This window comes from Rhincodon typus, chromosome 4 (assembly GCF_021869965.1).
Source record: "Rhincodon typus isolate 14 chromosome 4, sRhiTyp1.1, whole genome shotgun sequence".
Taxonomy (NCBI): domain Eukaryota; kingdom Metazoa; phylum Chordata; class Chondrichthyes; order Orectolobiformes; family Rhincodontidae; genus Rhincodon; species Rhincodon typus.
The window spans coordinates 7,053,780-7,080,678 of record NC_063335.1 but is presented as its reverse complement, the minus strand read 5'-3'; the positions used below and the strand labels follow the sequence as shown (position 1 = coordinate 7,080,678).

The 26,899-nt window shown below is 37.9% G+C and overlaps 1 protein-coding gene across 2 annotated transcripts in view; it reads right to left on the bottom strand.

Annotated features, from left to right (window-relative positions):
• Positions 1-582: 582 nt before the first annotated feature.
• Positions 583-26,899, bottom strand: part of LOC109934922 (programmed cell death 6-interacting protein) — a 55,149-nt gene continuing 28,832 nt past the window's right edge. The window contains exons 3-9 of one of the 2 annotated variants that reach the window (XM_048595829.1): positions 26,807-26,876; positions 23,156-23,283; positions 18,262-18,415; positions 14,948-15,048; positions 7,783-7,914; positions 2,238-2,460; positions 583-710 (exon numbers count right to left, since the gene is read on the bottom strand). In XM_048595829.1, coding sequence (XP_048451786.1) covers positions 583-710; positions 2,238-2,460; positions 7,783-7,914; positions 14,948-15,048; positions 18,262-18,415; positions 23,156-23,283; positions 26,807-26,876 — 936 coding nt within the window. The remainder of the gene's footprint in view (positions 711-2,237; positions 2,461-7,782; positions 7,915-14,947; positions 15,049-18,261; positions 18,416-23,155; positions 23,284-26,806; positions 26,877-26,899) is intronic. The other variant, XM_048595830.1, reaches the window with a different exon arrangement.

Genomic DNA, 26,899 nt, shown 5'->3' with positions numbered 1-26,899 from the left:
CAGTACATTCAAGTTTGCCATATTGCAACTAATCCAATGTTGGTTGTCAGCATCATTCCTCAGACATTCAGAATTATTCCATTCTCGGGACAACCAGATTTGGTCAACCAAACAAAGCTCAGACTTCATAAGCTGGTGTTTTATCATGGCAACAAAACAATCGGAATCCACACACAGCAACCAATCAGGACGCACCTCCGTGCAAGTCTCATTTTCCCTCAACTCTCAGCATGGAAATAGACCCTTCGGTTCTATTCATCGGTGCCCACCAGATCTTACAAATTATCCTGAAGAGTGCACGGTGAAAAGCTTTGACCAAATGTGCCTTCTCAGCAATACTCAAGCTCTGTAAATCCAAACAATTATCTAAGCAGAAATAGAGATTTTTATTTAAGTACAATATTGTTGAATTTGCTTAAAGGGAAACAAGCACAGTGTATTCCGAATTAACAATGCCATCATACAGGACTTGATAAAGAACAGCTTGAGCTCTTTCCTCTGATTAACAAAGCAAACTCCGAAATTATCAGTAAATAGTGACAAGTATAGGTAAAGAATGCGATCAATATTAATCATAGTCTCTTACCCATTGGCTAGATTGCTGGATTCTCTCATCTGCGCTATTAGTCGGTTCACTAAGTCGGCCCTTCGCTGATTATATGCACTCAGGGCTTGCTGCACTGCTAAAGGAACCATCTTCACAAAGAGATCTAAATATATAAGTCAGTATAAAAGAAATTCTTAGGAACTTAGCCAAAGTAACCATGTGAATTGAGAAATATGGCAGTGATTACCCCGCTATCAAAATAGCACATTATTTTGATGAACAAAAATGTGTTAATTACTAAAATTGCAGTCAATGGTCAAGTGAACATCATTTAAAAACTTGGAACCAATTTCACTATTGTACATACATGTAGTGATCCTACTTTATTTAAAACAGTAACTCCCTAACTCTGGGTTCTACAAGCAAAAAATATCTTTCCACATCCACTTGTCAAGGCCTCTCAAACTCATACACTTTCTTCAAGTCACCCTCTATTCTACACTCAAATGGAAAAAGTTGTCCAACCTATCCTCATAGGCAATCTAATAAACATCCTCTGAAACCACCTCCAAAGCATTTACAACGTTCCTTAAATAAGGAGACAAAAACTGCACAGTATTCGGGATGTAGTCTCACCAATGCCATGTATAACTGAAAACTAACATTTTTGCTTTCATGTTCAATCGTCTTGTAATAAAGGATAGCTTCCCATTAGCCTTCTTGATTATGGGCTATAAGAACATTTTAACATTTTGGACTCGTGCACTAGACCACTTCTGCTATTTTACCCTCCTGCCAAAGTGAACAATCTCTTTACGTAACCATGGATGATAGATAGTCCTTCTATTATAATTTATCTTTATAATAGGAATGTTATTCTGAAATATCCCTTTGAAATAAACGTCACTGATCCTATCAATCTGTCCCTTAGCCTCATATGCCAGTTTACTTCATCTAGCTCCGCCGTCCTGCCCACCTAGTTCTATTTACTAAAGTAGAAAATACTTGACTTCGACCCAGTCTTCTCGCTTTCAAAAGTGGATGTGAAATTCAATCATATGTGGTCCCTGCTTTCTAAGGCTATTAATTAATCCTGTCACATTACATAATACCAAAGTCTAACATAACCTATATTGTGGTCAGTTCCAAAATGTGCTGTTCTAATAAACTCAAACAAACAGCCTATAAACTCTTCATCTAGGCTACTCATGCCAATCTTATTTTTCCAGTTTATTGAAGTCACCCATGCTTATTGCCATTTCTTTATCACTTTGCTTCTTGTATATGTTGTCCTGCTTTGTAATCATTGTTAGGGGGCTTGAACACCAATCCTGCTGGTGAATTATTTCTTTCAATTCTTCATCCCCACCCAAACCGATTCTACATCCTAATCACCTGAACCAAGGTCATCTGTAAGAATTACACAAATGGTATCCTTGATTAAGTGCTATTCCTCCACCTTTACCGAGCTTCCTATTCTTTTTGAATATGCACCTTTAGAGTAGGAGTCTAGCAGTGTCTCCAACAGGCTGGCACAGGGTTTTTTTTTCACTTGCCCCTTATAGTTTCCCCTTATCTACTCTATCAAGGCCTCTCAAAACATCACTAATGCTGCAGTTACCAAATAGGAAACAAAATAAGATTGGTTTCAGGTGCACACTTTTGACAGATTCTCTCACTGTGAACTTACCAGTGAATTTCTGACTCATGGGGACACTGACAGGAGTAGGCTTCACCAATGTGGCTTTTCCTACAGGTTCCAAGTCTTTAACATCTGGAACACGGTCATGGTAAATGAAATCATTATCCTTTTTTGCTGCAGTTAAGGCACGAGCAATTTTGTCCGATAGGTCCTTCACATTGATATACTCATCATACCGAGAGCCAACTGTCTTCACTAAGTCAGATGCGTGCTGAATTATAGAAATAGAAAACTAAGAGTTCACTTTTTTCAAGTAGCTAAAACTTTAAGTTTTTATTTTTAAATTATGCTTATAGACTATGGCTACAGTTTATACCTTTGATTCAAAGAAAGAAAAAGGTAAGAAATGAAACTACAGCAATCTGACAAGTTATTGTTCAGTGTCATCAAATCTAGTTTTAGAATTGGTGTATTATAAAAGGTTAATTACACACCACTGAAAAGTCATTTCATTATCTTTTGCTATTTGTTCACATTAAACCCAAAGTATATACTGGGCACCCAATAAACAGGATTGTTACCCAAGATATTAACCTGAGTGTACGAGCATCTATGTTTACAACAATGATGCAAATTTTGAATTGGAGTCATCAATCATGTTGAGTATTGGAAAGTGTTTGAGGAAATGAGGGGGAATGCAAAACAGAAATAGATAATTTATGACTTTGACCAAGTCAACTTCAATACTATGATGGTGTAGTACTTTGATTGGATAGTTCAAGTGTGGGGTTGAAGAAAAGATGGATTTGGAAGGCAACAAAGATACAAAAAAATGGTCTTTATGATTTGTTAGAGATAGCAAGAACAGCAGATGCTGGAGTCAGAGACAATACGGTGTGGAACTGGTGAAACACAGCAGGCCAGGCAGCATCAGATGAGCAGGAAAGTTGATGTTTCAGGTCGGGACCCTTCCTCTTAAGGAGGGTCCCAACCCGAAACGTCAACTTTACAATTTATTAAATATGATTTCCCTTTAATAAATCCATGACTGAGGTAATACCAATCATATTACACACAAAGTGTCCCGTTATCACATTCTTTATGATTTAGCAAAGATGTTACACTAACCAGTCTATAATTCCTGGTTTTCTCCCCTTGCTTTTTAAAATGGTACAGTTACATTTGTCCCCTTCCAGAATCAACACAAATTCGCAAGATGATAATGCAACCACAGTTTTCATGGCCACCTCATTTACTACTCTGGGGTGTAGACCATCAGGTCCTAGGGATTATCAATTTTCAAACCTTTTTATTTCATGAACCCATTTTTGTTTAAACCAAATACTAAGTTCCTTCCCAAAAGGCCCTTCCTTCCCTAGGGAAGTTTCTGCTACCTTCTTCTGTTCCGTTTCCTGGTTCCCCATTTGGCTTGGTTAATCTTTTCCTTTTTTACATAGTTCCTTACTGTCAGTTTATATTTTCCTTGTGGGTTTACTCTCATGCACTAATGTCTTCTCTTGTTGAATTCTAAACTGCTCATAGCCCTAACTTTGTAATTTTTGAGCAAGTTCAAAATGTGGTTCGGAAGGGCGAACTGGCTTCATAAATATGGGCAAGGAATTAATTGCCAAACATTCATTAAATCATTGGTCAGGCCTCCGGTGGAGTACTATGCATTTTCTCACAACTTTATACAATTCCTTTTTGGATCTAATACTATCCTTAATTTATTTTGCTCACCATGGTCGGACTATTATTCCTGTTGTGTTCTTTAACCCAAAAGGCATGTGTAACTGCTGCAATGCAGTCTTTAGTTCCTTAAATATTTACCTTTGCCTATCCACTATCATACAATTTAATATTGGTTACCAAGTTTATCATAAGCAACTGATCCCTCATTCCTTTATCATTTCCTTTGGACAGATTTAGATCTCTAGCTTTGGATTAGATTATTTCACTTTCTAACCCAATGAATACTAACATGTCATGATCACTTTTTCCTAAAGGACCTCTCGCAACTACAGTATTAATTAACATTTTTCATTCCACAAACCAAATCTATGCTCCTCAAAGTACTAGTCTTAAAAATCCATCTTGTGCACACACCAGGAATTCATCTGCCACAGTACTATTGCTAATGCGATTTGCCCAGTCTATGCATTGGTTAAAATCACTCATGATTATTGAAACACGCTTGTTGCGTGCATTTTTAACATTCCGTTCAATCACATCTCCTACCTCACCCTGCACCTTCCCAGAATTAGTGCCAAAGTCTAAAGAATCGAAATCGCTCTTTCCTACACTATTCCTCCAGCCATACATCCATCTGGTCTATTCTCCTTTAACTGATATCATTGGCAAATCCCTTCAGCTAACTGGTACATTATCCATGGCAGTGTCTCAACCAAAATCAAGTTGCTAACCAATGGGCACATTCTTCTTGCGTACCTTAAAGCATTGTTCACTTGTGAACGGTTTTAAAGGAGTTATAAAGCAAAAAGCTGAGACAAAGTCTCCCTTTATCAGCAATACTCAGTTTCTTTAATCTCTCCACATAACTAAATTTCTTCTTCCATATCATCCTGGTATTTCTTCAGCACTTCCGCTGAAGCCTTAACATCATTCCCAAATCCCAAAATTTTCAACAGTACTCCACCTAAGGCCTGACCAATGATTTAATGAATGTTTGGCATTTCCTTGCCCATACTTATGAAGCCAATTATCCCTTCTGAACCACATTTTGAACTTGCTCAAAGATTACAACATCCATCCATCTCAGCACACAATTCAATCATGTCCTAAAATTTTAAAAAAGTATTTGAAGAACAGTTGTACCTGACTTGAAATACTGCTTCTCTTTCCATAGATGTTACTAGACCTGCTGAGTTTCTTTAGAACTCCTTTTTATTTCATAGTCCCTACAATGCACATATAGACCATTCAGCCCAGTGAATCTGCACCGACGCTATGAAGGACGCCCCACCCAGACACACCCCCCACCCAATTTCCACAACCCTACAACTACCATGGCCAATCCATCTAATTTCCATCTATCGTTGGAGTGTGGCAAGAAACCACAGCACCTGGTGGAAACCAACACAGACACAGGGATAACATGTCAACTCCACACAGACAGTCACCCAATGCTGGAATCAAACCCAGATCCATGATGCTGCCAGGCAGCAATGCTCACCATAGTGCCACCCCCGTTATTTCCTTTTTACAAATTTGAATTTGTTTAATGGTGCAATAACACACGATGATCATAGAATCACTGAATCCTTAGTGTGGAAAGAGGCCATTCAGTCTGCACTGACTCTCTGAAGAGTATCCCATCTAGACCCATCACCACAACCCTTCATTTACAATAGCTAATCCACCTAACCTGCACATCCCTGGATACTAGGGGGCAATTTAGCATTGCCAATCCACATAGTTCATGACCGTTTTCCAATTCTGCTTTCTCATAGAACCCCACTTAACTCTAGAAAACTGTACTTTGCATTGCCATAGCAATCTCCTTCTATTCACCAGATGGTTAGTCTGGTCAGATACAGTGGAAAATGTGCTTCCAGATTTCAGATGAGACATAGGTTAAAGTGACCTGGACCTCATTCAGGCTTCATGGTACAAGTTTTTTTTACAAACCCCACTGTTCTTCTGACAGTGCACTCATGCTTCAAAATGACAGGCATTCTAGGTTGGGGAGGGAAGCAAGACTGAGACGGCAGAAACTCTGGCCACAATATTTAATCTTCCTTGGATATTACAATTATGACTGAGGTCTGAAAATGGGCAATGTTACATTATAGAAAGCAAAAAGGGTAAACCTGGTAACCAGACGCCAATCAGCATATTGCCATCATTGGAAACTACCAGAGATTACTGTCCATAGAAGAATTTTCACTTCGAGAACACCGATTAATAAGGAAAAGCCAGCACAAACTTGTTAAAGGCAATTTGTGATTGATGAATTTTAAAAATTAATTTGATAAAGCAATAGAGAGGATTGATGATTTTGCAGTAGGTGGAAATTTCGATTTTAAAAGGCATATGATAAAATGCCACATAGAATACCTATTCACAAAATAAATGTGCCTGATATTAAAAGGACTATGTAACTAGGAATACGTAATCAGCTGAAAGGAAGCAAAGATGAGTAGTTGACTAAAGAAGTGTATAATGGGGCCCCCCAAAAATTTCCAGCAGAATAATTAATGAGGATTTCAAAAATGTCAAATAGCAGACACAACTTAATGCACAAAATATCTGCATTGCCCTTGTAGAGTAAAGTGCAACCCAAATATTACAACAGGGATGCAAGATACATCTCAAGATTTCCTTGTGGAATCTGGAAAAAAAAAGTCACTCCTCTCCTGATAAATAAGGAAAACATTTAGAAGTGAAATGCATTGCCAAGTTAAAACAAGGCACTGGAGAAGATAGGCGATAAACTAAGAAATATTCAAGAAAAGATTATGGGAATGTTGGCATGCGTTATGGGTATGGACAGGGGAAGGTGAGGCAATGAATAGATGATCTCATTGACAACAAAGGCCATGAGTTCTTTGCATTTGTTGAAGGGCATGAAAGGATAGTTGGCAATGGGTAAAAGATCCCTGTGGTTACATTTGATGAAGGGTCTAGGCCCGAAACGTCAGCCTTTCTGCTCCTCTGATGCTGCTTGGCCTGCTGTATTCATCCAGCTCTGCACCTTGTTGTCTCGGATTCTCCAGCATCTGCACTTCCTACTATCTCACATTTGGATCGCAGTTGGCTTTAATTTGTTAAATGAACTCTAACAAACATGTGGGTGACATTAAGGTCTTCAACCCTTGGACTCAAACTAACATAAGGCCATATCATATAGCATCAGCACAGTCAGAGAGAGAAAGTACTTTGTTGAACACAATGGCAAAGGCAGGATGTCACTGAGCAGACTGAACAGTACAAAAATAATCAGAGGAATGGGTCAAAGACTGGATCATATTAAAAAGTATTGGTGTAAGTGAATGGTGAGACAGGTCCCCTGCCTCCAACCCTATGTCAGATGCAGAAAGAAGTGAGCAAAAATTCTTACAAATCATAAATGGCTTTTTCTGTGTTGAAGATGAAGGATACAGAAAGGTCATATGAGATGGCATGGTTAACGGGGTTATCATTTACAAAGATAGGGAGTTTTGTTTAATTGCAAAGGCATGAAAAAAAAATACTCAAACTTGGAAATGTATCCTTTAATTGGAGAGAAACACCAAAACTCAAATGGTAAACATTTCTTAATAGGGTTACAGGAGTTTGTGCACTGCAGAGGGCAGTTAACTGCAAACAGAACAACACTTGTGTGAGATGGCAGTTATTGGGGATCTTTTTTAAAAAGTTCTTGGTCAAAATCTTTGCAAATATTGGTTCCAGCTCACCTGATTGACTAAACCCATTTCACATGTGAGTTTATGGGATAATGGTGTGTGTGTATATATAATCCCTCACTCTTATAATGGTGCCTTGTGGGGACATTGAAAGTTACTTTTTTTTTTAAAAAAGAAAAGGGAAAAAATACTGTACAATGCATTTAAGGTGTATATAGAAGACTTACCTGTAATCTGGAAATCTCCTCACCAAACTTCTTCTGTTGTTTAGCAAGAACGGATTGATGATACTCTGCATTGGCCTGCATCATGCAATGTTTTGCAGCAAGAACAGGTAGCACCTCCTGGAAATAAAAATACTGACCAGGGGAGAAGTCCAACCACAAACAACCACAGACAACAAGGGAAGAAGGAAAGAGAAGGAGAAAAGAGAGGAAATTAGAATCACATTAATGGTTTTTAGAAAGTCAGATAGATTAAATCATTTGAAGTGTAAGTTGGGCGATCAAGTGACTATGAATGGCTTGAATTTTGAAGAAAGAAAACAACTGTATCCTTTAAAAATAAAGTATTTGCTAAAAGCACACTTATTAATATTCTGGCAACAAATGAGTCACTTACCAAAAATAAAAGCTCAATCTCTAATTATTAAAAGTAATGACATTTTTAAAATTACATAACGCTCAAGCCAACTTGTCCAATCATTTATTAGACTCTAGGCAAATACCTGTTGTGAAAAATCAATACAATCATGTAATAGGATGTGAACCAGAAGTAAATTATCCTTTTCTCAACTGAGAATAGGAAAGACATAAAAAGGGATTCAAATAGGGAAACAAATGCAGGAACTGAGTTAAGGTCTCCATGTGACAGAATTGGATGTTGAGACTCATCTGCCTGAGAAAATTTCGGCAATACTTTGAACATTTTATATTCAGTTTTATAACTGACCCATTTGCTTTCAGAACTTAATTTTAACAATTTGCTTGCATGCAACTTACAAGCACCACAATTCACCCTCGTCTAAATACGGAGTACCAAATCCAAGCCAGTACATGCCACTAGTAGTGGAAACTTTTCCAAGTCAACCAAGTTCCTCAGTTAAGGTTACAGTTTTTTGCTGCCAATCATTTGGGCAATAAAAATCTGGTCAGATTACCAATTCACCATTTTTTCTGAACTACAATACCACTCACTTGAGCAGGCAAATTTAATAAATAAGCAATGAAATAAATGTGTTCAAGATAGATCTAGCAGTTAGAATCCATATAATCCCTACAGTGCGGAAACAGGCCATTCGGACCAACAAATCCACATAAACCTTCTGAAGAACATCCCACCCAGACCCATGCCCCTACCCCATTCTTGCATTTCCCATAGCTAATGCACCTTACCATCACATCCCTGAACACAATGGACAATTTACCATGGCCAATCCATCCAGCTTGCACATTTTTGGAGCACCCGGCAGAAACCCACACAGACAATGGGAAGAACGTGCAAACTCTACACAAACAAACAGGCTGGAATTGAGCCCGGGTCCCTGGTGCTGTGAGGTAGCAGTGCTAACCACTGAGCCACCGTGCCACCCTGTTTCACCCCAGTTCAATATTGTACGTAATGGGTATATTGTAATATCACAATTGAACTATCACCCGTAGAATACCTCAAAAATACTAAAGTTGACATCAACTTAAGAATCAGGAAAAGCAGACCGTTTGATTCCTGGAGTATGGTCTGGCATTCGATAACATCATAGTTGATTGGATTGTGGTTTTAAACTTCTTTTCTGTCTCTGCCAAATTAGGCGGTGTTCTGTGGCATAGGCCTATGCCTAATACAAACTGGGTTCAATGTTATCAAACACATTTGACACAGGATTGTTAAAACTAGAGACAGCCAATCTATTTAAACAGGATTAACGTACGATCCCTTCAAACAAGAGGCTCTGAAATTCATTTTATCAGCCAATTATTCAACAGCAATTAAATAGTGCTGGTTCTTCAGACCCCAGAGTTGCTCCACCAACATTTAGAGCTAGTAATCACGTTCAGATATACCACGTGGAGAAATCTACTCTGTCGTCATCTTGACAAGACGAACTCCTGCTTCAGATGAACACTTTCTGACCTAACCAATGTGAACATGGTAATTGCATACTCTGGCTTTCTTTTACTGAAATAGAAATCTGTATCATTTTATACCGTAACTGACTGTCAAAACAAATAAGAAAGGGCTTTAATTGCTGGAAGATAAAAGTGTCTCTTCAGCAGTATTCAGTTAATTCAAATCCAGTTCTTGCAATGAGACAATATTCTAACTAGGAACAACAATCAGTCCCTGCCTGTGAATTTGTTTTGAATTAGTGCTCAAAAATGCATTAAATATTTAATTGCCTATTTTCAGAGCTATGAATTTCCATTTAATGTTACAGCTTTTAACGTTATTGAAAATTGCAAGTAAATTGCTCAAGCACAGTAAGAATTTTCTGTTGATGGACTGAAGTTCAGAAAAGAGTGAAATCTAGCCCAGACAGCATTCTGTAATAACTGTGAACATGTGGAATTGTTTTGTAGATACTACAATAGGCTGCAGTGTCCACACTACATTAGAGAGAAAGGTAGGGACAGGACAGAGCGAACACCTCATTCAAGGGATCATAAAGATGAGTCTGGTCAGGGAGTTGGTTAGTCTGTAAGATAAATAGTAATGATGAGAAAGTTAAAAGACCAAAAAGGTGGCAGAGATGTGAAATATCCAACAGTTCATACTTTATTTGAAATCTCATGAACATGGCAGAACACAATAGCATGTAGTTGCACACATTAAATAAGCGAAAAACCTACTTGGTTTCATTCATTTCAGGTCATAAAACTTCAATTAAAGACTTAGCAAAAGTCATTATTGAAGTAATTAAAAGGAAATCACTTTTCAATGAATTAGTTAGATGAAAATACATAAAATACAATTCTGCAATATCCATTTTATGGAGCTCATGATTAAAAATTCTTCTAGGTAAATATAAATTTGATGCTTAAGATACAATGTTGAAACATGCTGATCATGTTCAACTAACATTAATCTTTTTATAAAATGTTTATTAAATTACTAAATTTGCATTTAGAACTATTGAGAAAACCCAAACTGTAGTTTCATATTTTTTCAAGTCACTTCCAAACACATTTATGCGGTTGAACAAAGGATAAATAAAGCATTCCTAAGACAGAAATATAAAAACCTAGATAACAGAAGCGGGAGTACGCTATTTGGTTCTTCGAGCCTGCTCCACCATCGAACACGATCATGGCTGGTCACCCAAACCGAAAAACCTAGTTCTCACTTTCTCCCATACGCTTTGATCCACTCCCTTCATAGCCAGAACATCCTTCCTCAGGTAAGGAGGCCAAAACTATACACAATATTCCAGATGCTGTCTCACCAAGATCCTGTACAATTGCAGCAAGACATTAATACTCCTACACTCATTTTTATTGTATGAAGGCTAAAAACACCTGGTGTACCTGCATGCTTACTTTCAGCAACAAGCATACAAGGACTCCCAGGTCTCGTTGCATCTATTGTCTTCCTGCTATTAAAGTGGATCACCACATTATACTCTATCTATCATGTATTTGCCCGTTCACTTATCTTTTCCAAACAACACTGAACCATTGCTGCCTCTGCCTCAGTTAATCTTCCCATCCAGCAGTGTCATCTACAAACTTGGGAGATATTACATTCAGTCCCGCATCTAAATTATTAATGTGAATAGCTTGAGTCCAAGCACTAATCCCTGCAGTATCCTGCTAATTACTTCCTGCAACTCAGGCAAAAGACCCATTTCTTCCTACTGTTTCCTATTTTCCAACCAGTTCTCAATTCATTTCAGTACACTACCCAAATTCCATACGCTTAAATTTATGTGCTGATCTCTTACGTGGGACCTAATCAAAGTCAGCTGAAAGTCCAAGTAAACCACAAACACTGGCTATGCTTATCAACTCTACTAGTTACATCCTCTAAAAAAAATTCCAGTAGATTTGTCAAGCATGATTTCCCTTCCATTAATCTATGATGATTCTGTCCAAGTCTGTCATTGTTTTTCCCAAGTGCTCTGCTTTCAAATGTTTGAAAATGGACTCTTAGCATTTTCCTCTACCAATGTCAGACCAACTAGTCTATAATTCACTGTCTTCTCTCAACCTTTTTTTGAATTATTGGGGTTACATTAGCTACTCTCCAATCCACGGGAACTGTTTGAAAGATTATAAAACCATGAAAGACAACCATCAACACATCCACTATTTCTAGGAAACTAACCCATATAAAAAAAATTTACTATCGCATATTAATAATCAACTTGTTTTGACATTTGTTTTATGGGCTATTTAAAATCAGCAATCAGCTTCCTTGAGTATTCAGGGATATAGATTATCAGACCATGAGGATTTATCACCTTTGAATCCCGTCAACTTCCTCAACACCATTTCCTTCAATTCCTCCCTCTCACTAAACTCCGCATCCATGACATTTTTGGGATGTTGTGCATGTCTTCCTTTGTGGAGATAGAACCAATGCATGTATTGAATTGGTCTGCCATCTCTGTTCCCCATCATAATTTCTGCTGTTTCTGATTTTCTGATGAAGGGTCTAGGCCCGAAACGTCAGCCTCTCTGCTCCTATGATGCTGCTTGGCCTGCTGTGTTCATCCAGCCCTGCACTTTGTTGTCTCGGATTCTCCAGCATCTGCAGTTCCTACTATCTCTAGTATCTTCACTAATACTTTTCTCTTCACATACCTACAGAAGGTTTTACAGTTCATACGTTCCCCACAGTCTTATTCTCAAACTCTTAAAAATCAATCCTTCTGTCCTCTTTTGCTGAAGTCTAAACTGCTCCTAGTCCTCAGGGCTGTTGTTTTATGTGGCCAATTTATATGCTCTTCCTTGGATCTTATATTATCCTCAAGTCCCTTGTTAGCCTTCATTGTGCCACCTTTTGTGCCAGACCGGAATGAGAACAATTGTTGCAGTTCCTCCACGGGCTCTTTAAATGTTTGCCATTGCCTATCCACTGTTATTCCTTTAAGTAATATTCATCTATTTATCCTAATCAGCACATGCCTTATACCATCATAGTTTCCTTTATCTATAGCATCAGGACCTTAGTCTCAGAATCACTATACCACTCTCCATCTGGTGAAGAATTTATCATATTATGGTCACTCTACCCCAAGGATCCTTGCACAGCCAGACTGCCAATTACTCCTCTTTGATTACATAATACCCAGTTTAGGATGACCTGTTCTCTTGCTGGTTCATCAACGTACGAATCCAGAAAACTAACCCATATAAAAAAGATTTACTATCGCATATTAATATTCAACATTTGTTTTATGGGATATTTAAAATCAGCAATTCCTAACACTTCATTAATTAGCTTTCCTTATTGGCAAGCATTACCATGGAACTGTCATTACAGGGTCCATGTCTTGTAACTAGGTGTTTTCTGTAGCCTTCCGTGTTTCATATAAATGCAACTTAAACATGTCGGTAATAACACTGGCTGGGACTATATCACCACCTTATTAGGAGTAGAAGTAGGCCATAGAACCTGTAGCCTACTTTGCCTTCGCTGACCTTAAAGCTTAAATCTAGTTTCCTTCGCAATCTGCATAGCCTTCAAATTCCCTTCTTCGAATCAAAAAATTGATTAATTTAATGTTTGAGCACTTAGTGAATTCCAAAAGAGTCACAATCCTCTGAGTGAAGATATTTTTCCTCATATCATTCCTAAAGGGCCACCTGAGTACCTGAGGTGACTCCCCTGAATTCTAAACTCTCCAGCCAAGGTTAGCAAACTCTTTGCATCCACCATGTCAAGTGCTCTCAACCTTGCATGTTCCAGCAAGATCATCTTTCTTTCTTACTCCAGAGGATACAGGACCCTTTGCCTGAATAATTATCAATTTTATTCATATTCACTCTATGTTTAACCTGTAATCTAATGAATTTTAAAAAACAACTTGAAACTATATAGTGGTTTTAAAACCAAAAACCATGACACTTTACAGGAATGTTATGAAACAAAATTATATGCTGAGCTACCATTTTATGATTTAGCAAAGAATACTAGGGGAAGATAGCCAAAACCTTAGGCAAAGATGTAGGTTTTAATAAGCTTCTAAGAAAGAGAGCACAGAGCTTAGGGAAGGAAATTTTAGGAGGAGATGGGTGCCCAGTCAGTTGATGGCATGACCAACAATAGCCGAGTCATTCAGATCAAAGATGCAAGAGACACCATGCCAGAAGTATGGATTGTGAAGTAGAACAGGAGTGCACAGGATAACAGTAATCTGGTGAAGCCAAGAAGGAATCTGAAAACCAGGGTATGAAATTAAAAAATCGAGGAGTTGCTTAAACATACGTCAATTTGCACAGAGGCAGTCAACAGTAAAGTTTTAAAGAGGACAGAACGTGAAAAAGAATGGTTAATCCTTTCAATCAACAGGAGCTGGGAAGGGAATTTGGGTGGTCAGTCTTTTACTGGAAACAGAGTCAAAAAAGCACAAAGGAGTAAACTGTCAAACATGATGAGCACAATGGAGGTTTCAGCAGAGATGGCAGAGAAACAAGTGAAAGATATAAATTTGGACTGTAAGAGAATAGTGCCTCAAAGCAGGTTTGGTTTGGTTTGGTGGGTTTAGGTAAAGGAGGCAAGTAGCAGAGGCACCTACATAATTACATTGTAAAGAAATGCACAGACACAGTAGCTTTTGCACTGTATTTCATCTACAAGAATAGCTGTTATGACATCAACTCAAAATACAGCAATAGCCAGTTTGGTGTAGAAATGTTTAAACTTTATTCCTTGAAGAAAATAAATAGTTATTGAAAATTAGTGTTAAGTTAACTTTCTAACTGTATCAGTTGAAGTGGAACAATTAAATGGTCTGCAGTCATGCCACCCAATTTTTCAAGGGACTGTTACTGATAATCCACATTGTATTGGACTGACCTAACTATCTCAATGAGAATCTTTTCTCTCCCACCACCCTGCTCCATTAAAAAGAGGTGGTCATCACCATACTTGATTATCAGAAATGCAAAATCAAATGTTATCAATTTAAAATACTTTTTGAAAAGATTTGATGCAGTGAGAAATTTTCATTATAAAACTAAGATTCAAGAGATTTAAAATACATTAAAAATGTTTTTTATTTTAAATTCACTGCTAAATTGCATAAAACTAAGTAACAAACTATTACGGAATTGGGTAAAAACAAATAAACCCTTGAAATCAGTTTTATTTCTGCACACAAAACCTTGATAACTCTAACCACCATTTAATTAATAATTAGGTGTCATGATTGCATATATAGTTTGAATTTACCTTGGGCAAATTTTCCTTAAACTGGCACTGTTTGAAGGCATCTCCATAGTAATCAGCAGCTTGATTGGCAAGCTTAGCTATAACTGCATCTTTCATTTTATCTGCAAGACAGTTGTTAGTAATAATTTAAGCATAAGTCAATTACTTCAAACATCACGATCAAGCATAATCCTTTATACACCCCAACATAATCTAAATAGGCTCTACTGAAAACACTTTAAAGTGTCCCAGAATTGCTGATATACAGTAAATACTACAATTCATGAAAAAGGTTTTCCTGGAGAATGTGATACACATGGTGAAAATGGCTGAATGCATACAATCAATGAACATCCAAAAACAGTATGAGAGGGGCACACAGTGCATATGATTACTCCTGGGAAAACTGTAGATGAGCAAACAGAGCTGCAGTGTGAGGGAAAGTACACAGTAAGTAACCCGAAAATCAACAAATTCATGAAGGGGCAACCATGAACAGCTGGACTTTTCTGTAATGATATGTGAAACACTAAAAGTTAGAACTAGAAGTTGTAGCAGCACATATGTCAAATGGTTCACAAAGTAAAAAATATAATTAGATAAAACACACCATTCTCAAGAGACAAGACTGGTGAATTTGAGGTACCACCATTGCACAAAGTCTCCAAATCCTGGTAAGTTGGCCCCTTCAAGTCCAGACAACTTAATATCATGCACGTATATGTTATTTACTTTGCTCAAAAGGAAGTTTTTTTGAACTCTTGCCTAACAGGTGGCTAAAATTTAAATCAGAACACCAGAATGATCAGCTAGTACTGGCAATAATTTTCAATGCCTCTCTGGCAACAGGTGGTGTGCCAGAGGATTGTAAGATAGCACACATGGAATCCACATGATAGCAGGTTTGTAACTGCAAGAAGCCAGAATGTTGCCGGAGCTAGAGAGATTTAATTACAAAGACAGATTGGATAGACTTGGGCTCTTTTCCTTGGAACAGAGGAGACTGACAGTTGACATGATTAAGATCTATAAAATTATGAGGGGCATCAACAGGATAGACAGGAAGAAACTTCTCCCCTCGGTGGAGGGATCAGTGATCAGTAGCATAGATTTAAGTTAGGGGCAGGGAGTTTTGAGCAGACACGAACAAAGACTTTTTCCACTCAGGAGGGTGGTGTGAATCTGGAATTCTTTGACTGCAAGGGCAATAAATGGCATGAGAGTTTCTGCTTCTAAGAAGTATTTAGATGCACGTTTGTGATGCCAGACATACAACCCTATGAGTCAAGTGATGGTAAACGAATTGAGAATAATTGGATGGTCGTCTTTGACTGGTGCACACTTGATGGGCGAAAGGGCCTTTTTCTGTACACTACATCTTGATGACTTTCTCCCCAAAGCCCATGTTTCTATGCAGCTCATGAGAAAGAAGTCTGTCAATGCCCACTTCTTTTGTAAAATGGATCCAATTTGCACTAGAGATTAAGTTTCCTCGCCAACCACTATTTCATTAGCCCACTGAAAGAATAAAATAATCAAGCAATGTAGTTAGTGAGTTTTTAAACAGGAGTCACAGCATCGCTTACAGACTAAATATTATGTTTTTTTTTTAAGTTTCATCAAAATAGGCTTCCAAAAAAATAAAGTGCACATCTGCTTAAATCGCATAACCCATAAATGTAATCCACTTACAAGGAATTTATATCAAAATTCCTCCAGAATCCGAACATTTAAGTTCAAAATTACATCGACACGCTAAGATGGCAAGCTGCTCACTAATGTTCATCCAGCCAGACAACAATAAATTCAAACCAGTTAATATTCTCATCTTTCCACGAGAGGTCAGAATTATTTAGAGCTTTGCGAGTACTACTGACATTTTAGCAGGCATAAAACTAATAGAAAATGCAAACAAAATTCTTTTCCAATTCAAACCATAGCACAATTTAGCTCCCATCATCCTATTAGTTGCTTATTTTAAACTCGTTTCAAGTTTGAAGCAATATTCAGTTGGAGGCATATACGATATGTTTCTGTCGAGTCACAGTTGTCACCAACTGAGCAGCACATTACAAATCAAATGTATACGTAGCTTAGAAGGCAACTTAGAACTCAAGCTTGCAAGTGCATTTGGGGGAAATGAGCAATCAACATGAAGCTGATTCAAACTGCAAAGCTGTTCCTCGGTTTAGGTAGTCCTAATTCAAATGTGGAGTGCTGAATAGGTTTTATGGAAATAACCCATCTGGGTTCACTGCTGTCCTTTCGGGAAGGCAATTTACTGTCCTTTCCTAGTCTCATCTGCATGTGACTCCAGATCCATAGCAATATGCTTAACTTTTAAGTACTTTCTGGACAATTTGCAATTGCTAATAGATGCTAACCAGCAACATCCCCACAGCCCATGAATAAAACAGAAATCTAACAGTCAATTCTTCTTGCACCTCCAGATTTCCACTCGCTTCTCGACTGGAATCCTTCTTGCCTCTATTGTCCATAAAGTATCAGATTCTCGACTTTGAGCATTACATGGTTCCTTCTCAGCTCCAGATCAGTTGTCCTGCACGTTTAATTTTTGCAGATCCTCAATACTTTTAAATCCTATTACAATTCAGAGCTCTCAGAATCTTTAAACCTGACAAATTCATAATTGCCTAATTTTGCCCACTTTTGTCAATTTAACATTGGTGACTCCTACTGCCTTCTTACTGAAATTCAGTGGTTCACCAGCTTATAATCCATACCCGTCATCCACCTTCTTCACGAATTTAATGCATCCTACTTTAATCTCTCAAACTCCAAATTCTGGACACCACCTCAGTGTTGAAACCTGGCGAGCTGCCAATCCTTCACTAGGATACCCAACACCACTCTACGATGGGATTCTTAATACTCTGCAACTATCTCCATAAATGCACCCTGCAAATTCTTGCTTTGTAAACACTCCAAAACAATAGTTTCTGAAACAAGACTCCATGGCAGCTTTAAAACATATGTTCGGGATGGTGCTTTTGGGGGCTTTTTATACATTTATAAATTATAAAAATCTACCAAACTATACTTCAGGGAGGAGAGCATTACAGGAGAAAAAAAATGACAAATTGTTAAGTGCACCATTTTAATTTACACAGCTGAAAACAAAATGATTCTGCACATGATAATGTGTGTCACTGAAGTGGGGAATGCTAAAATTTACTTTCGTTTTTTAATTTGCTTCAGAAATAAGCATATGAAAATGAAATTATTCCAAATATTAAATTAAAATGTATATTAAACAAGAAATAAATTTCTTAACATCAGTATGAACAGTACAAAATTCAGGTAGTCATATTTACCAGCTGCTGCTTTGAGGAAAAATACCTCCTGTGCTTGAGCCAACATAATTAGGCTGAGGGTCCCAACTGTATCTGGAGAGGTATCCATCGTGAGCTCTCGATTCATTGTTGATAATACAGTATCCTTGATGTGCTGGAAAACTCCACTGGCAAGCTATTGCAATGAAGGGAAAAAATGAATATTTTGTCCACAGGATCAAACTTGGAAAAAAGTTAGGATTACTTCCTTCGTTATGACTACAGCTTCTGGTTATAAAATCTTAACATTACAGATGAGGGAAATCAAGAATCACTTGTTCCACATTTAAAAAAGTGGAAATCTGGAATTTCTTTCCCTAAGTTTTTAAGATTGAGATTGATAGACTGCTATCCAAGTTATCAAGAGATATACAGCAATGGTGGGCAAACTAAATGGAGATAGAGATCAGCACTGGTCTAAGCGAATGATACCGCAGGCTAGAGAGGCAAAACGGCCATCTTCTCTTCCTCTGGGTAAGACTTCAGTACTCATTTTCAGTCTTTTTCTTTCTTCATTCATGGGATGAGGGCGTTGCTGGCTAGGCAGCATTTATTGCCCATCCCTACTTGCCTAGATGGCAGTTAAGAGTCAACCACATTGTTGTGGGTCCGGAGTCACATGTAGGCCAGACCAGGTGAGGGTGGCAGTTTCCTTCCCCAAAGGACATTGGTGAACCAGATGGGTTTTTTCAACAGTTGACAATGGATTCATGGTCATCATTAGATTCTTAATTCCAGATATTTATTGAATTAAAATTCCACCATCTGCCAGGGTGGGATTCAAACCCGGGTCCCCATAACATTATCTGGGTCTCTGGATTAATAGTCCAGTGATAATGCCACTAGGCCAAAGCCTCCCCTATACTGGTCTGATTTCATATAATGCAAATTCACTAACCCGCTAGAAAGAAAAATGCAGTTTCACATTTAAAATATCAATACATCTTTCAAATGTTAATTTACTTACAAATGATATGAGGGATAAAGAAAATCAACAACCTTGAAATTTTCCAGCTTATGCCCATTTTTCTATGATCACTTTAAATAGAAACTAGGTAACATAACAAGGACAGATGGCTAATGTAAACCATGAATGAGAAAGTCAAGTCCAAGGGAGATGTAGAGCAAGAAAAAGAATGAATGGCAAACAAAATCAGACAGAGACAATTAATTATGTAACAATAAAGAAACAAAAATAAAGGTTTTATGCTCATGAGTAACATTAGCAGGAATAAAGATTTTAAAAATCTGATTTTAAGTATTAGCATTGTTAATGATTTTTTTCCCCATATTCACACTTTGAGCACCAGAGGGCAGTAAAAGCAATATTTTAGATTCTGCAATTTTGAGACATGGAAAACTACTGTAGTTCTTAAAATACTTTTTAGTAAATATTACAAGTAGCATTTTTGAAATAGCTTCATTCAAATCTAGAAATATCCTAATATGGCAGGTCAGCAAAGCAGAAAGAAATATCAAGGAGAGGCAGAAAGTGAATTTATATCACAGAATCTACACGTGACCCCAGCAATGAAAAGACAGAATTTAACCACATCCTTGATAATCAATGCCATTGCGATTGCTGAATGTAGTTGGCCCCAGATTTCAGCTTGTCATCAAAATCAAATTTCAAGATACTACTTTCTACCCAGAGATAGGTAAAGTCTAAAAGCAAAAGCAAATTTGAAGCACGTCAGTCTTTAATCCTCATTTCTCTATGAACTACCATCTTGGCCAGAAAATGGCTTGAAGAGGTTTTTTTTGACAGTGAAGAATTTCCTTTACAACATTCACATGTGTAGACATTAATATGGGATATGGAGTCCACTGGCATCTCAATTAAGTGATCAATCCTTATGAATAAATCCATGTAACTTCCAGTCATCAGCATAAATTAATGAACAGAAAGCAGCAGCAGGAACAAGAAAATTGCTTGCTCCTTAACAGCTGTGGGCCAGTGATGCCAAGTTAGAAACCTGGTCAAGGTCACTAACTTGTCAAAGACCAAGGACCAAATTGATGCAATATTGATTGGATGACTCAGGATAATAGCAAGACATGCCTTTCCCTCGAGTGTCGTTAAGCACCTCTGGAGAAATAAAGATTTGTTTTCCTCAAAAAACACATTGGGGATTTGCAGCATCAACATTCTGTAAACATGAAGATGCAATGATTCTTTGCGATGTTTGCTACAAGTTGATAACTTTGTCGACCTAAAGAACATTCTCCTTAACAGTGGTATGCCTAACTGGATTCTAGAAGCAAGAAACTGAGACACATATCAAATTCAACATACATTCCAGCAACAGCTGACAACAAAGCAGCGTGTTATTTTGATTTTAACACAGGTGATCAGAGTTACTATTCATTGGTAACTGAAAATTTCTTATATGGATTTCAGGATTATAAGTTTGTTTTCCCCAAATCCACCATTTTGGCTGTTAGGAATCCTGATGAACTTCATAAGTGTCACTATGCTGTGTATTTTGAGTATTTTATCTTTTAATAATATTTTTATAACGTGTTCAAGTTCTTTCCAAGACAGATTTATAATTCATAACAGATGAGTGGAAAATAAAAAAAGAAATTGAAAGCTTGGCTCATGATCTCCCTCCTCTAGGAAGGATGCTATGAAACTTGAAAGGGTTCAGAAAAGATTTACTAAGATGTTGCCAGGGTTGGAGGGTTTGAGTTATAGGGAGAGGCTGAGTAGGCTGGGGTGGAGGCTGAAGGATGACCTATTGGAGGTTTATAAAATCATGAGGGGCATGGATAGGGTAAATAAACCCTTTACCCAGGGTGGTGGAGTCCAAAACTAGAGGGCACAAGTTCAAGGTGAGAAGAGAAAGATTAGAAAAGAGATCTAAATGGCAACCTTTTCACGCAAAGGGCGGTGCGTGTATGTATTGAGCTGCCAGAGGAAGTGGTGGAGGCTGATAAGATTATAACATTTAAAAGGCATCTAGGTCAGTTATATGAATAGGAAGGGTTTAGAGGGATATAGGCCAAATGCTAGCAAATGGGACTAGACTTGTGTAGGATATCTGGTCAGCATGAACGGGTTCAACCAAAAAGAGTCTGTTTCCATGCTGTATATCTCGACGACTGCTTTGTATAAACTTACAGCTAAAATAAAGAAATATAACACCATGGAAATTTTAAATTTACTAAACCAGAGCTTTAAGAAGCATGTCATGTTTTGTAAAAGACTTATGCCTAATTTTTACATTATGACTCCTAGTTTTAGATTTGCCCTACAAGAAGAAACATCTACTCAGCATCCATCCTGTCATAATCTTATAGATTTCAAAAAGATCAACTCTCATTCTTCTAACCTCCAAGGGCCACAAGCCCAACCTGTCCTTACAAGATATCCCATTCACTCCAGAAATCTACTTCAAATGTGATCTAACAAAGCCTACGTACTGCATCAACACTTCACTGCTTCATTGCTCTACTTGTTTCACTTTGCAATAAACACCAACATTACATCTGCCTTCCTAATAATTTGCCATATCCGGATGTAAACTTCTTGCAATTCATATACCATGGTACCCAGATCCTTCTGTACCATCAAGTTCTGCACACATTCCCCAATTAAATAGTAGGTCAGTTCTCTATTCTTCCCACCAATGTGGAGAAGTTGATCTATATCATGACAGAAAAATTGAGTCGAGTACAAGATCCTGACCTGCTGAGTACTTCTAATACTTTGTTTTTATTTCAGATTTCCATCATCCATGGTCCTTTGCTGTTTTGGAAAGAAATACAAGGTATTTTCAGGTAGGTTTGTCATGCACAAATGCAGTGCATTGCTAGTACGGTTGCAGTGTTTCAGGTTCAAGATGCCTCATGGGATTATGAAATGATACCAAAACAGATGATGTCTGGTTCAAACAAGTGGAGGATTTGAACCTTGATATTCCTGACAAGTGTTCAGGAAAATGCTTTTTAAAAGTATAGAAAGGATTAAGGGAGTAGGGTGGTGACAGCATTGACCAAATATAGTAACATCCCTGGAAAGGTTTGTGCTCGACGATTCAAAGACTGAAGTTATTTGGGTAGACTAAAGGAAAAGAGAAATTATACACTGCAAGCCAATAGGAAATGAGAAAGACGTAGAGAAGCAAATCTGTAAGCAAAGTTCAGAAAGATGCAAAACAAAAAAAGGACATTGATAGTAGTAACTTCAATTATCCAAAACTGCGTCAGGGTGAAGGAAGCAGATTCAACAGCAACTTTCAAAAGTGAACTGAATAATCATACAATAAGAGAAACTGCAGGTCTAAGTGGGTCAAACTGGATAGCTCCTTCCACAGGCACAATGACCTAAATTGACACCTCTTGTCCTGCAAGATTGCAGGATTCTAAGAAAAGCAAAATATTGTCGATGCTTGAAATCTGAAACAAACATTGAAAATGCTGAAGAAACACAGCAGGTCTGGCAGCATCTGTGGGAGAGAAAAACAGTTAATGTCTCAATTCCACTCTGGCTCAGAGCAAAGAAGTCATTCACAGACTTGAAACATGAATTCTGTTTCTCTCTCCAAAGATACTGCTGAACCTGCTGTCATTTTCCAGCATTTTGTGTTTGTTCCAGAATTCTAAGGTTACACTCCCTCAAGTCCAGGTATTGAAATTAAGGGAACCCCAAAAGCATAACCAGGTGACAGTAAAAGGTACAAAGGCATTTAAAAAGGTGGAGATGACCAACTAATTCTAAATCAAAATTATCAAGGGTGAGGAATCGCTCAATACAGAGCCTGAAGACAAGGAGGAAACTTGTGACGAAGACTGGTGATGAGACAGTAAGGCTAGAAACAAAAAAAAAGTCACAAATAAAAGCGATGAGACTGCAACAATAACGTCTGCATACCTGGTAATACTTAGCTGCTGCTTTCAACCCTTCATCATTTTCAAGATTCTGTTCTGATGCAATTTGGCTGGCAAGAGCTCCAATATTGAACAAAACACAGGTCTTTTCAAATCCCAAACTCGCAAAGGCTGCAATCAAATACAAGAAATAAGAACAGTACAATAGCTACAATTCCTTAAACACGAATAGTTTTTGGATATTATAGATTCTGATAACAAATTTTACAAGGAACTAATTTCCGTTTCATCTGTCAAATCTTTTTGTACCAAATACAATGTCTTAAATGTAACTGTTCACTTAAGAATAAGTAAAGGAATGTTCCAACCCAGTGGTGACACAAGGATTTCAGTAAAGCACAAAATATTCATACTAAACATATGGGCAATAATTTTGACTTCAATTGTCTAAGAAATTGTGTTAGCAAATTTGGCAACACACCAGATTTGCAGAGAAAGGTTTTCCCAAATACAGACCAACTAGTTTGGGGACGGTGGCGGTGGCAGTGTAGTGGTAATTCAGAACCCCAGGCTAACATTCTAGGGACATGGGTTTGAATCCTACTGTAGCAACTAGGAAATTTGAATTCAATAAAATCAAGAATTAAATGGCTGATCAAATAGCAATGACCTAACCATTGTCAAATTGTCATAAAAACCCACCTAGTTTACTGATGTCCTTTAGCGAAGGAACTCTACTGCCCCTACCTGCCCTGGTCTACAGAAGCGTGGTTGATTCTTAATTGCCCTCTGAAAAACCACAGTAAACCACTCAGTTCAAAGGCAATTAAGGATGGGGAGAAAATGCCAGCCTTGCCAGTGATGTCCACATCCTATACAAGAATAAAGAAAAACTATTTGGGTAATTACTAACCTTTACGTTGAAAATGCAAGAGCAATTAGCCTTCTGGACAAAGGCCTGCTTTATGCCTATGGTACTTCATTGCCTTTGTGACACAATCATAATTGGCTATTCTTGAAGTGAATGAAGAAATTCTTGACTGTATCCTAGCTACAGAACAGACAACTGTATTTGTCAATCAAATCATTCAGTAAAGAGTCAGAGTCATACAGCATGGAAACAGACCCTTCGGTTAAATAGTCCACATCAACCGTTTTCCCAAATCAAACTAGTCCTGCTTGGCTGTGTTTAGCCCATGTCTCTCCAACCTTTCCTATTCTTATACTTATTCAAATGTCTTTTAAAAGTCATAAATGAACCTGCATCCACCACTTCCTCTGGCAGTTCATTCCACATACTATCTAAAAATAAAATTACTCCTCACGTCTTTTTTAAATCTTTCTCCTCTCACCTGAAAAATATAGCCCCTATTTCCCACATGGTGCATCATCTCCACAGACTGGCCACAAATGTGCACAATGGACATGTGTTATCTCACACAAAGAGACTGTAAGAAACGCAAGAGATGTGGTCAAGTGCATTTTTGACCACCGAAGCTGGGGGGGGGGGGGGGGGTGCGCGGTGGTGAAGTTGCGGTCCTTGAAATAAGAGGGCATTTAGGATGTTCGGGAGTGGAACTCCCCATCTTGGTAGCAGACGCAGTGGACTTGATGGATGTGCAGATGAACCTCTGTCCGATTTTGATATTTTGTTCTCAGAAGAATTCTGCATGTAATGAAGAATAGCTGAAAATTGTTGCACTGAAGTGACTCATTCATTTGGTTGTACTTTATGTACAGTATTTTAATATCAGGTCTCATTTAGCATTTATATTAGACCCCAGCAATGAAAAGACAGAATTTAACCACATCCTTGATAATCAATGCCATTGCAATTGCTGAATCCTGCACTAATAGCATTCTAAGGGTTACCAACAATCAGAACTAAACTGGACTACCCCCAAAATTACAGATACTACAAAAGCAGCTCATAGGCAACGAAGAGCCTCCTGCTGACCCAAAGTTTGTCCAAATTCTACATGTAGGAAATGAGATGGAATTCTCACCACTTGTCTGGAGATTCAAATCCACGAGCAGTCAAGTAGCTCATCTCCATTAACCATAAAGCAGCCTGCTTGATTTGAACCCTGAATATGACATTAATCAACATTCCCTCCACCATGGGTGCACAGAAGCAGCAATGTGTACCATTCATGTATGGCAGCAGCTCATGGACACTCCTTCAACAGCATCTTCTAAACCCAAAATCTCTACCATATCCAAGAACAAGAGCAAGAGAAGCATGGGAACATGACCAACCATAGGTTCCACTACAAAATGCACACTATCTTGATTTGGAACAACATTCCCATTCCCAGTCTTGAATTCTCTTCTTAAAAAAGTGAAGTCAAAGAGATTTTAGGTCACTCGAATGATGATTGTCCATCTCTTTCCTTTTTATTCTCTAACACTATGAAAAGCCAAGGATGCTTTGATCTATTGAAAGCACTAAGTTTAAGTAGTTATCCTAGGAATAGTTAAGACAATGTCAAATAAAGGTACAAAACATGAAGTGAAGGGAAATAAAGATAGAATTTAGAAAAAGAGATAAAGTAAAAAGAACAAAATTCAACATTTTATCTTTTAAATTCTACACAGGTAACTAAAATCTGACGAAAACAGACTCCACAACTTGTCAAATCACATTTTCGGTGCTGCTGATATTAGTTACCAGTAATTCATACAGCTTATGGCTCATTTATACAGAAACAAAACTCTGCATAAACTGGAAATCCAAAGACAGAACAGAAAATATGGGAAATAAACAAGTCAGAAGGCATCTAAGGAGAAAGTAACTTTGTCAACATTTCAGAACTGGATAAAATTAGATCTATAACAGGCTACAAACAAGTAAAGATGCACTGAAGGAGGGGTGGACAAACAAAGGTTTTCAACACAATGGAAAGCAGAGAAATTAAATGACAAAGGGAATGAAAGCGCAAGTGAAAAATCACATGGCAGTGGAGCAAGAATTAAAAGATGGCCTCAAATTACGTATAAATCAGGATTGCAGAATTCTCGACAGACATTTTCCAAAACAAAAGGGATCATCATGTTGATCCCAAATCGCTGAATTCAACATTCAATCTCTGGAAGCCTGCAAAGCGCTTATTTAAAAAAAAATAGAGGTAATATTCCTCAGGCTTAGGTTAAGCTTTTTTGCAACAGTGTAGGAAGGCAAGGACAGGAAGCTCAAACTGGAAGTTGGAGGTGCATTCAAGTGCAAGGCAATCTGAAGCATGGAGTCACATTTGCAGACCGAACAACTGCAATGGCATTCTTTCAAGCAGTCACCTAATCAGAGTTTTGTGTCCCAAAATAATACAAAATGTCATTGTGAGTAGGGAACAAAAGATTATTTAAACAACTGCAGGTCAAGTGCTTCTCTACAGAAGCCAAAATAGGGAGGGGGAAGGGGAAATATTAAAAGTAAACAGAGATAATTTCTGGGGCTTTTGGAGCAATGAAATTGAAGCCTATCAGCAGGAAACAGCAAAACAGGAGATAGCAAGATACATAGGCAAAGATAGTGAGAATTTTCGAAAAACAAGGGGATAGAGGAAGAGGAGGAAAAGAGGTGACTGATTGAATAAAACAGTAAACAAAACAATTAAGTGGCAGAGAAGAAAATTTCAGCTTGGGTTTTTTTTAGAATAAGATATTGTTCTAGGGAAACCGTGAAATAAGTACTTACAAAGTTTAACAGATCCTCCAAACAGCGACCCTTTATCAAACGCATCTTTCCAGGTGAATGTTAAGCATAGCTTTTGCGGGGGGGGGGGGGGGG